Raw genomic sequence first — 12,502 nt, 5'->3', positions numbered from 1 at the left:
CTTTGGGCCGCGCGGCGGGACCCTGTGGGGGCGGGGCGGCGGCCTGCGTGGTACCGGATTCCCGACTGCGCGGGCTGTTTGATCTAGGGCGCTGGCACCAGGCCTCCGGTCCCTTTAAAAGGATCCCAGATGACAGCCTAGATTCTTTGTCTTCTCTTTTCAAAAGCGCAGGGGCAGAGTCTACTGTCTCCCTTTGCATTATTTCTGCAGAAATCGAAAACAAATCCAGGGACAGCCCCACCCCTGCTTCGTACGCGAACTACGAGAGCACTATAGAGTTTCCGTTCGCCCTCCACAGGAAAGTTGGCCTGCGAGCGACAGCGGCAAAAATGCATACTTAATCATTTTTAAAAACTCTTCCTGTACACTAGCCTGTTACAGCCGATAGTTTATACTTTGTGCAGCTTTTAGTGTTTAGACACAGTAGACACAGTTCCTTTTCTTCAGAACATCTGTAGGGGATTAAGTATCCTTTAATTTTTTTTTTTTTTCCTTAACTCTGTAGGAGGTTTAAATCTGGGCACCAGAAAACCACCTCCCCTACCAAATCTTGCCCGGAAAAGCAGAAGGGGAAAATGTGCTTTGTGACGAAGAGAGCGAAGTCCTCTCCTGGCTTTATGGAATTCCTCACACCCACACAGCACTACTTTATCCCCACAGTAGTCCTCTGCGTGGGTAGAACCGCGGTCAGTCACGTTTATCTGAATTGGGGCCTTGGGACATAAATAGATCGTTTCAGGCCCTGCTGTTCTCTCTTCACAGCTAGGCCTCATAATTGAAACAGCTTCCAGGTGAAGCCTGCTTGGTGCCCATTCCATGGTGTGTTAAGATGGACTTTGTAACCAGGGTTTAAATGTTGTCTATTACTGAAAAACAACTTTCTGCTTTGGAAGGTGTTTTCACTCTCTGCTAGCTCATGTGAGCCTTGCAACAACTGTGAAGTAGGCCCATCAGATGGATGAAAAACTGAAGCTAGCATACTTGCCCAAGGTCACAAAGTAAGTCATCTAAGCACAGCAAATTAAAGTGCAAAGTAAACAGTACAATTATAAAGATAACTAATAACTGAACCAGGATGAGAAGTCAGACAAGCTTTCTCCTTCATGCTTTCAGGGGCTTACAAGCCAACTACTGTTGCCAAGCCCCCCACTGTACCCTATCCTTTTATAAATCAGAGCCTAGCCCCTGATATCAGAAATAGTTTATTTCTGTAGATACAGAAGGAGATGTAGTTGTTACCCTGAATGACGGTAGTTAACAGAATGAAACCACAAGACCAGACTGTATTTGTGGATAAATATATTAGCAAATAAATACATTTCTTGACATAGTGCCTGATTCAAGCGTCTTTCTGTCTGGTTCAGATATAAATACCCATGTGGGTGCCTAGGTGCTAGTCCCCCCACTGACTTTGAGGGAAGATTCCCAGGTGGGGGCCCTGTGCCCACTTTGCCCCCACATTCACATTCCAAATGGGATAATGCATGAGGGGCCAGCATTGGTCAGGCCACGCTGGGGCTATGCCATCTTAAGGAGGCCCCGTAGCCCTTGCCCACTCAGGTACCAGCTGCCCAGGCCAGACTCCTGTTCCAGCTGTACTCCCACATGCATACCTTTCCTATGGCTCCCTTCCCTGTTTGGCTTACAATGGGGAGCTGGGCCTCTGGGCCCTCCAAATCCAAGGGTCACACTTTGCTTTTCCTTTGTTCTCCCTTGTTCCCCATCCCTGCTCCAAGAGAAAACATTCCTTGTTGACTTTCCTACTCAACTATAATTCTGCCTTTTCTACCTTCATTCCATCCTCCCTCTTTCCAGATGAAGTCTAGCAGAAATTCTCTCCCTTCTGCCTGCTTTGGGACGTTGAGCCAGGATATCTCCAAAGAAGAGTCATACTCTTCCCACCCCATCCCCAGCCCTGAGAAGAACTGGGGCTTCTGGGATGACAAGAGAGTTTGAACATCAGAGGCTTCATCACAGGTTCTTCCAGATGCTGTACTTGCCTTAGGAACAGAAACCCACACCCTGGCTTCCCAGAGCCTTTCCTCTGACTTAATAGACTGGATCTGACAGTTTAAGGACAAAAGGGAGAAACATTCTCCCTTATGTACCAGGGGAGGCACTGCCTGGAGAAGCCTGCAGGAAACCCCCTTTTTCAGGGCTCAGGGATCACCTGTGTTCCAGATCCTTTTGCAAAAAAGGAAAACAATAGTGCTGGGGTTGTCCCTGATGTAGCTCCCCCAGCAGCAGCCTTACAGGGAGGGCCAGAGCTGGTGTACAGGGTTCAAGGAAGGAAGGAGGTGAAAAAGGGTCATTCATTCAGCTGACCCCATTGCCCAGTATGAACACGAGCCCTAGTGGGGCTCAGGGTAGAAGCAGCACCTTGGTAACACCCTAGCTACCTATCTATAGGTTCCTGCCCTCAAAAATCGTAACCTTCAAGGGAGCCAGCCCACACATACACACAGGCAGTAGCTGGTTGCCCGGCTGGACACTGATTTGTTGCATTGCAGATGTGTTCTACAGACAAGGTGGGGAAAACATCACCCCATAGCTAGGAGCAGGAAACAGCACCTCCTGCCACCCACCATCACCACTCCTCTTCCAGTGGTTTCAGGAAGTATGGCAAAAACAGAGATGTTTGTTGAGGTCCTTCCTTCTCCCAGGAGCAGGACTGTGTGCCAGTTGGGGCTCCAAGTTATCCAGAGTACACTCTTGGTTGGAGGTAGGCCTGAACATCTCACACGGCCTGTTCACACAGCTCTTCGAGCTCCTCCTCTGACCCTGCGTTCAGAGAGAAGGGAAGAAAGAGATCACTGAGGGTTAAGCCAGGCTTTCCTTCTCCCACTTATGGGAGGGTATGGCTGGGAGGGGACCCGAAAAATGGAGGTGCGGGGAATATGTCAAGAAATTATGATTAGATTGAGGGCCTAGAGGGGCCCCAGTTGAGAAACAGAGGAGAGAAAAACAAATCTAGAGAAAGAAAAACATATAGCAACCAGTGTGATCCCAAAACTTACTCTTCATTCATTCATCCAAAAAATATTTATAAAGCACTTGTGAATTTGGCCTGCTACCATGTGCCATATGAAGACCAAAAGAATAAGGAGGGAGCTGACAACCTTGTAGGAGAAAAGATGTGCATATAAATGGCTACTGCACCAATTGGACAGGACCAGGGTTATAAGAGTTGTATAAACGGAGGGGAGAGATCATGTCCAAATGGAGCAATCAAGAAAGGCTTCCAAGGAGTGGGGTTAAATGAACCAGACCTGCAGTAATAGGTAAGAACCGAATTTATGGAAATAGAGGAAGGCAACAAGATATTCTGGGCTGCAGGAACTGCAAGAAGTGTGCAAGTGGCCCAGTTTGGCTAAAGCGTGGGGTTGGATAAGGGAAGGAGCAGAGTGGGAAATACAGTTGGGAAGGAAGATTGGGGCTAGAGGGTGCTGAGGGCTTGAAGGCCAAACCAGGGTGGATTTTTTCCTTACTGTGGAGAAAAGAGAACATTTGAAGATTTCTGGGCCATTTGCTGTGAGGAAGATGACCCTGGCAGCAATATGAAAGGTAGATGAACGGGTAGCTGTGCTGCATAACTTTATAGGACATAACACTGGGTAAGAGCAGAACCCAGCTCCTAAGGCCCTGTAGAGGGAGGGGAAGAGCCAGGAGCCTACTGCCTTGGTCTTTCGGCTTTTCTTAAAGCACTGGGCTGGAGGAGAATCTGATAAAGCTAGTAGAGATACAGTTAACAGAACTTGTCATTGATTGGATGTGAGGAACAGGGAAAAGAGGCATTGAAACTAGTTCTGAGTTTGACAGAGAAGGCAGGTGGTGGTCTGGACCTGGCAGCACTGAAAATATGCACAACAGGGTTCAAATGGAATCATCATACACATGGAGCTTGCATATTCATGGCTCTGTGAAAGCAGTTCTCTTCTGCACTCTAACTGCTTGCATGTCTGTCTCCCCACTGGACCTGGATCACCTGGTTGGCAAATTCCATGTCTTTCATCTGTGTATTCTCAAACCCCCAGCTGGAAACTAGCACACAGCAAGCATAGGATATATGTTTGCAGAAGGAAGATAGGAGGCAGGGAAGAAATACATTAATACATCTCTCGGATCCTGCTTGTAAGACTCCTAAACGTGGGGCTTATGTTTCAGGCTCTTTGGGTCTCCTGTTGGGGTGGAAGGGTCCTTCTAGTGATGCTGAAGGTGGAGATCTGTGTTATCCACTCTATGGGAGAAGATGGGGAAGGAGGAATAGGAAGTGGAGGTCTCTGGAAGGGGAAGAGGGAGTATTTGGGCAAATGAGTAAAAAGGTGAAGTTGAGAATTTGCATTATCACCACTGATTGTCATACAGCAACAGAGATGCACTGGGCTCCCCAAAAAATGAGATTGAGTTTATTAATAAGGGCATGTGGAAGGGAAGCCTTGGCTTTTCCTTTACCCCAACAGGAGAAGAGAAAACCTGAGGATCCACAAGGCTGCTGGGAGCCACCCGTGATCTCTATTATTATTAACATAATTCATGTAGTTCTTTTCATATGGCCTAGTATCACAGTTGTCTGTAATTATTTCTTCTACAAAATCATGTTCTCCTCGAGGGCAAGGAACACTTCTTGGTCTTCTTCATATTTAGAGCTAATATTGAGCTGTATGCACTGGTATGGCTATACCAATTGTTAAAATATTGAAGCATTTCTATTTGATCTGCTGCTCCATTAGAGAGACATGAGTCTCTCTAATGCCCCAGCAAGGCTAGTAGGGGTAACACTTGGCAAAGCCAAAGTGCTCCATCACTCAGCTGTATCCTATGCTATGTCAGTTCAATATTTTCAATGTCACGTCTATTGTATTCTTCTTAACTTCCCTCAACCCCTTGTTGGCTGGCTTCACCCGTCTGCAGTATCCAGCTCCCCTTTTTCTCTTCCCCCACCACACCCACTTCCCCTGAAAACTCACCAGGCTGGGTTGGCAGCACCTGGCAGTGTGGGTAAGGGCATGGCCTGCCCTCTGGGGTGCCAGGACTCAGTTCTAAAGGCCCCTCCTCAGGTGGATGTGGTCCCAGGGGCCGGCGTGGAGTCAGACATAACCACACTGGCTGTGAACTTGAGTAACAGGAGTCTGGGGTTTCGGGTAGCAGCCTCCTGTCCAAGCCTGGAGGCCCAAAGATCAATGGGTGGGCTTCTGGGGACCAAGGAAATGCCATGCTAGGGCCATAGTGAGGAAAAACCTGGTAAGCAGGATGCACAGGCAAGTCCTGGAGCCGAGAGGCTGGGGTGGGCTCTGAGGGACCCCCCCGCCGTTTCCTGTGGTGTCGGGCAGGAAGGCTGGATTTCTGCAGGCTGAAAAGATTACTGGGACTGGGGTGGGGGGTGGAGGCTTCAGCTGGGCCATTGGCTGGCTCTGTGAGGACCCTGGGCCATTGTGGGTTGAGGAGCTGCCCTGAAGGAGCAGGTGGGTTGGATCTGGTGGCTTGCTGATCAGGAGAGGGCACCTCTGGCTGTGGCTGTGTCCGAGAAACACCAGGCCTGGACTGGGGAGCCCTAGTTTCTAAGCCAGTCTTCCTGCCGTGCCACTGGAACCGCTTTTTATAATGGTGGTGCCGGTGGCGGTGGTAGTGGACATGGCTGGAGACGTGGGTTTCCCCTTTGGGCACCACTGAGTCCAAGGAACGGGGCCGAGAGGTCATGCTAGGCGGTGTCTCCTCCCTCTGGAGCTCCCCCCTGTTGGAGCTGCAGTAAATGAAGGGGTCAAAGTCACTGCTCAGGGAGCTGTGGAACGTTGAGCTGCTGCCATGGATGCCCTGTAGGCTGATGTCTGTGCAGTTGACTACTGAGTCACTGGAAGAGCCGTGACAGGGCCCAGAGCTGGAGTCACTGGCTGGCCCATCTGCCAGGTAGCCGCTGCGTTCTGTGCGGTAGCTTTCCCCAGACCCACTGCTGTCATGAGGCCTGGTCCGACGCGTGGACACTGGGCAAGCAGCTGGGTGCTGCAAGGTACATCTGAGGCGGTTCAGTCCCCAGCCCTGTACAAAAGGATGCTGGGCCACTGCCAGGTGCTGCTGCTCCCCTGCAGGCCAGGGATGTGCAGCCCTGGGGAGGCGGTGGTGCTGAGGGCCCATGTCTGGCTCCCGGGAGGGTAGGAAGGGACCAGGCCGTGGGGGTCGAGCCACTGAACTCCTGGAAGAGCCCAGTAGGTAGGCAGCAGGGAGGTGGTAGTGGGCATGGCCAGGGTGTTGGCGAATGAGGTGGAGTCTCTGGCCTGGTTCCTGGTAAGGTCGAGAGGGTCCCAGGGACTGGGAAAATGAATCTCCCCCTGGAAGAAAGAATCAAGAGCGCAAATGTTTGACTCCACAAACGCACGGAGGATACATTCGGAAAGCTGTGGCTGTAGCTAATCTATTTGAGCCTGCATGGCCTGTGAAGTCATCCCTACCCTGCAAGTGCCCTGGGGATCCCCCACTCCCTGCACCAAGCCCTCTGCCTGGGAGTTCCCCTCTGTATGTCAGTCCCTGCTCCTCCACCCACCAGCCATCTGGGGCTTTCTCCCCCTGGGCCACTGCTAGCCATATTGCCCCTTTGGGTGAATTAGAAAAAGGCTGTCTTTCCTCAAGATACTTCACTTGCATCTTTCAGAAAACTATCATAGTGTACTGATTTTGTTACATTAGGATACTTTACTGCCAGAAAATTGGAATAATAAGTACACAAATCACCCAAATTTAGAACCAACAAAATTGTCATAAAAATACAGATAACTTTGAAATCAATAAAGACGGTTCCAAGGTGAATGGCCCTCCCCTCAGAGGAAGCTCTCTTGAGCAGTACACAGTTTAAATATCGTGGCAGTTCGGCTTTCTCCTCAGCTTCAAGGCAGAAGTCTTTTCGCAGAGGGAAGCCACATTCCGGACCACCCCCTGCCCAAGGTGGAGTCCTTGGCCCACCTCCTACCTATGATGTTGAACATGCAGAGGGGGCAAGTCCGATGCTGATGGAGCCAGGGGTCCACACAGGTGCGGTGGAATTCATGGAGGCAGGAAATGACCCGTAGTTCCTGGAGAAAATAAAGGGGTCCAATCCAAAGGATTGGCCAGGACCCAGGACACCTCCCTGATAAGTGTAGGCCTCTCCCTCTTGCTTTCACCTACTTGCAAAAGACCTCACGGTAGAATAGGAAAGGTAGGGGCTTTGGTATCAGGTAGACATGGATGTTACCATTTAGCGATATGACCTTGGGCAAGTTTCTTAACAGACAGTTTTCTGCTTGTAAAATGAGGATCAAAACTAATCTCCCCCCACCCCTCACTGTCATGAGGCTAAAATGAGATAATGCATATAAAGCACCTATTACAGAGTCTGGTCTGTGGGACCCTCTCAACAAACAATAGTTGTTTTTTTTTCCCCTGGAAAACCAGGAAAGTGACCAAAACTCAGGGTTATTCCCTACCTCTGCTCCATGCAGGATACATCAGACACAGATGCAGCCTGGAGCACCCACACCAGCCCTGAGACACTCCACCACCACCACCACTACCACCACTACCACCCACTGAAAGCTTCTGTCTCCCTTCCCAGCATGGCTATTCAGCCCTGCCTTACCTGCCCCTCAGAGAACTCCTCTAGGCAGATGGCACACACAGGAGCTGAGCTGCAGCTGCTACCTGAGTCTGGCCACTCGGAATGGGCCCTCCTGCAGCTGGCCCGGTACCTCCTGGTGGCCAGCTGGCTGATGGCCCAGGCTGTTCGCTGCTGAAGGGGATCCTGGGAAGAGGCACAGGCCTCAGGATGGGATAAAGCCTTCTCTTCCCTCACCCCTGGTCCCTAGCTTGTACGTGGTTCCCAGTTACCCAGTTCAATCACATGGCCAATTGACCTCCCTTGGGAGTTTGTCCCCTTGGAGAACTTACATGGCTCTGCCAAGCAGGCCAAGCCCTCCCACCCTAGCCCCCTGCTCATACTATTAAGCTTTCCTTCCTTCATGAACGATAATGTCTAATAGTCATAATAAACTCAACATGCCCAGAACTGAACTCCTGTTCCCTTAACCACCCCTAACCACACTCCTGTCCTCACCTGGTCTTCCCCATCTCCGTAAATGGTAATTCCATTCTTTAAGTCACTCAGGTCAAAAATCTGAGTCTCATCCTTGACACCTCTCTCTCAAACTCCAAGATCAATCTCAATCTGTTAGTGAATCTGTTGGCTTTACTTTCAGAATATACCCAGAACCTAACTCTTCCTCACCCACCTCTGCTGCTGCCACCCTAATCCGAGCTACGATTACTGTCACCCGGATTCCTTTAATAGCCTCTTCTCTGGTTTCTCTGGGTCACCCTGGCCTCTGTGTAGTCTGTTCTCATTATAGCAGTCAGAGTGATCATGTTAGAACTTAAGTCAGATCATAGCATTCCTTTTCCTTAAAACCCTCCAATGGCTCCCATTTCATCCAAGTGAAAACAAAGTCTTGACAATGGCCTGAGCCGTCCATTATAGCCTGGCCCCCGTGAACTCTCTGTCCTCATCGATTCTGCCTTCTTGCTCACTCAGATCCAGCCTCACAACTTTCTTGCTGTTCCTCAAACATGCTGAGCACACTGCTGCCTCAAGGCTTACTTTTCTTTCTGCCTTGACCACTTTCTCCCCAGGTATCTGCACAGATCATTCCTTTACCTACTCAGTTGACTACTGAGTCACTGGAAGAGCCGTGACAGGGCCCAGAGCTGGAGTGTCATCTTCTCAAAGTGGCCTTCCTTGGCCTTGCTTTTAAAAGTTAATCCCGTCCCCCTTGCACACCCTCTCCCCTTTCCTATTTTATTTTTCTCCCAGCATCTACCACCATCTAGAATGCTAGATATTTTACTTATTTATTTTGTTTATTGTCTGTCTCTTCCCACTAGAATGAAAGCTCCTTAAGGGTAAGGATTTTGTCTTTTGTTCACTACTCTATCCCCAATACCTGCAACAGTGCCTGGTACATAATAAGAGCTCAACATATTTGTTGAATGAATGAATGAATGAATGAGCAAGGTTATGGGGAGAAGCTCCTGGAAATCAACAAAGACAGATGCTGGGGTACTTAGATGCAAATTATTTCATGGCCATAAAGGCGCCTTACGGCTCTCTACCCTCCAACACTCATATACATGCCCACCTCCACCAGAGAGCCCACACTACTCACCGGCCTGCTAGGGCGGGGGCGGCACCGGATGCGCAGCACCGAAGCCAGGATGACCACAAAGATGGTGCCCACAACCGTCAGGAGGATCCACACATCATAATCTGGCTGGGGAGGAGCAAGCAGAGAGGGAAGGGGTCATACCTCCAGAGGGAACTGGGCCAGTGTGGGAGAAACGGAGGTGCCCAGGAGACACACAGAGAGCTGGAGATCCCTTGAGTCTTCCAGCTGAGGGGATGAGGTGGGGATGAGCCTGGGGGTGGGGTTAGTGGTCCCTCTCTGCCCTGCAGTGCTTACAGGGGAGAAGTCTCCAGATTTCAGCTGTGAGAAGTACTAACTGAACACCCGTGTGCCTGGAAAAAAGGGGAAAGGGACCCCTCTGCAGATGGGAGTTACTCAGTGAGCAGGTGGGTAAGCTTCCTAGCCGGTAGGGAAGCACCAGCCAGGGGCCAGGGGCCCATAGTGTCATTTCATCTCTGCTGCCCCATGATATGAAACCACAGAGTTGAAAACAACTTTAGAACTCTTGGACCCAATCTGTTCATTCTGTAGCTGAGGCCTAGAGAGGGGAGGAAACTTGCCCAGAGGAACACAACTAATGGAAGAAGTTGGACTTGAGGATTTCTAAGGTCTCTTTCAGCTCCCGGAATCTAAGGGCTTTAGGTGGGAATTGCCACAGGACAAAGGTGGGGGTGAAAGCAGATGCTGGCGCAGGGTCTGGAGATCTGGTAGGCTTACCCAGGCTGGGGGCTCCTTCAGCTCGATCCTCACATGGGCCTTTCGGTTCTTGTACACAAATTCCATCAGCTTCTCAGCATCGTTGCCCCAGATCAACACCACTGGCCAAGTCAATCCCAGGGGCTGCTGCAGCTGCAAGAGGGAAAATGCCAAGAAGGGAGACTATTTCCTGACTTCTACTTTCCCTGGTAACTTCACTTTCCCCCATCCACCCCACTCCTTGAACACCCCAATGTCCCTGGGTACCTGCTCAGCAGCAGCTCGATCCTCAGTGATGTCAAAAAGGACAGCACTGGCTCCTCGCTCCCCTGCCATCTGGGCCTGCAGAGACACACAGCAGAGGTTTGGCCAGACTCAGGGAAGGGAACAGCCCATTCGTGCCCCAGCATAACCCCTTTACACATTAATCCCTTCCAAGATTTTGTACATGCCATACATTTGCACACTCACATATACACAAGCAAGGAGTCAGTGGGACAGGATTCCCCTCCCTTGTCCCCCGAGCTCACTGCCTTAAAAGACCAACATTCAGTCCTTCCTTTTGTAATGGAATGAACCTTTAACAAGGGTTTATTGGGAGCCAGTGGTGGACTGGGTTTTAGGGCTAAGGACAAACAAGCCACAGTCCTTGCCCTCTGGGTTTGGTCAGTCTGTCTTGGCTATCTGGGGAGCAAAGAGTTCTGGGCACAAAGAGGGAGAGGGGACAAGCAGAGAGGTGGAGGGCTCCTTCAGGATAGAGCTGGGCTTTCTGGGGGCCAGCCTGGCCTGACAAGAGGAGGCTGCAGGGCATCCTGCAGCTCAGCAAAATCCAAGAGCCTGGGACACTGCTCTTCCCAACGGCCTTGATGGCAAAGCCCCAGCCTCAGCCCATCTTGTAGGCAGTCTCTCCCTGCCACACTCCAGTCTGCCAATTCTTTTTCTGGCTCCAGTTCATGATAATTTAAAGGAGTTCCTATCCCGTGCTTTGTGCCTCATCTTCTACCTTAGGGTGGTGTTGGAGACACGGGTGGGGAGGGACTAGGGGTGCTGTTCCCACAAGGACACAACTGTGCAGATGTGCACATGCATGTTCACCAAGCAGAAAACAGAGAGGGCTTGGGGAGACAGAATTTTAGCCAACTAGGCAGAGCAGAGAGCAGACTCAGAGAGAAACAAAAAGCAGGAACCTTGGGGTATGTTGGGGTAGGGGATAGAGAAGGGAGGTAAGAGCTGAGGGTGGGACGGAAGCACAATGGGCAAAGCTGCTCCTTGCCTTGTGTCGGGTCCCCTTGCCCTGCAGAGCTGCTTTTCAGCTTTCCTCCCCAGAACAGAGGCTCATCTTGAAATGGGATCAGGCCGGGACCTCACACCCCCGGGGCCCTGCTGAATCCTTGGGACCCTCCCGTTGGCAGTGAAGGAGTTAATCCTGCTGCAGGTAGTGGTGGCCGGAAGAGGAGCCGCGCAGGGCTTACTCACACTCCAGGCGCTTTGATCTCTGCGTCAGGGGAGAGCCTGTCGGGGCAGGTCTCCTGCCGGGCAGGCTGGGGAGCCGCTCCTCGCTCCTTGCTCCTGCTCCCTACTCCCCAGGGCGGGCAGCACCCAGGGGGCCCCTCAGAACCTGCCGCCTGCAGGCAGGGGAGCCCAGGGAAGGATGGCAGTGGAGACACACAAGTGGGGCCCCATTTTGATCCAGAGAGTAACTTCCCTCTACCCTGGCTCTCTCCCCGGGGAGCTGGGCTAGGCCCTCCGCTTCCAGCCAGGCTCAGGGCTGGCCAGGCTAACTGAGTGGAAATTCACAGAAGTCCCGAATGGACTTGCTGAAGAAATTGAGCAGTCACAGCCTCTGATCCACCCCCCCCCACCACCACCACCACTCCCTTCCAGGAAGTGTGCTCCAGCTGGCTACCCCAGACTGAGAGAAGCTCTCCAGTCATCAGACCCTTCAAGCAGGGGTATGGGAGCAGTAGCAGGGGACAAAGAAAGGGGAATCCTTCTGGTAATCTCATGGTCCAGGAGCCGTGGCCTCAGGATTGGGACTCCCAGGCCTCTGTGTCTCCAGGGCCTCAGGTTTCCCATCCCTAGAACAGGATCCTGGATCCAGCCAGCCTGGAAGAGAATGAGGGGAGGGCAAAGACTTCCTCCTCTGGAGAGTTTCTTACTTCCCCACCCTTCTGTCTTTGAAGGAGTGGGGTAGGAACAGAGGAAAGTAATTGCCGTGACATTCAAACACCCGGTCCATTACAGCCCATAATTACCAAGTTGTAAAAGTGATCAAAGAGCCCAGAGAGTTGGCCAACAGGGGAAAACAAACAGAACTTTGAGGCAGTGGGTTCCTGAGGCCAGAGTTCTAGGAATAAAATGCAAGATTTGGGGACCGATGGCAGCCCAATCCGGGTCTACCTGAGCTTCATCCACCCAAGGAAGTGGGAGGGAGGGAGGAAAAGAAAGACTTCTTCAGGGACTGGAATCTGGGAGACTGGAAGGCAGGAAGAGAATGGGCAAGCCCACAGGACAGGAAGACTGGGCTGTAGAGAGAGGACCCAGGGGGCCCCTCTTTGGAGCAGCAGGTCAGGCTGCACCCACTTCCAGCAACTGGAGCCTCT

General features: G+C 51.4%; 1 protein-coding gene across 1 annotated transcript in view; it reads right to left on the bottom strand.

Moving 5' to 3' along the window:
* Nucleotides 1-1,245: 1,245 nt before the first annotated feature.
* RNF43 (ring finger protein 43) overlaps nt 1,246-12,502 on the bottom strand; it is a 54,834-nt gene continuing 43,577 nt past the window's right edge. Inside the window, exons 3-9 of the mRNA XM_037809874.1 lie at nt 10,167-10,241; nt 9,921-10,052; nt 9,186-9,290; nt 7,607-7,768; nt 6,959-7,061; nt 4,968-6,323; nt 1,246-2,781 (exon numbers count right to left, since the gene is read on the bottom strand). Of these exons, the coding sequence (XP_037665802.1) occupies nt 2,738-2,781; nt 4,968-6,323; nt 6,959-7,061; nt 7,607-7,768; nt 9,186-9,290; nt 9,921-10,052; nt 10,167-10,241 (1,977 nt within the window). The 3' untranslated portion in view covers nt 1,246-2,737. The remainder of the gene's footprint in view (nt 2,782-4,967; nt 6,324-6,958; nt 7,062-7,606; nt 7,769-9,185; nt 9,291-9,920; nt 10,053-10,166; nt 10,242-12,502) is intronic.

The sequence above is a fragment of the Choloepus didactylus genome, chromosome 18, assembly GCF_015220235.1.
Source record: "Choloepus didactylus isolate mChoDid1 chromosome 18, mChoDid1.pri, whole genome shotgun sequence".
NCBI lineage: Eukaryota > Metazoa > Chordata > Mammalia > Pilosa > Megalonychidae > Choloepus > Choloepus didactylus.
Note: the sequence above shows the minus strand (reverse complement) of the source record. Positions and strands in the feature narration are given on the sequence as shown.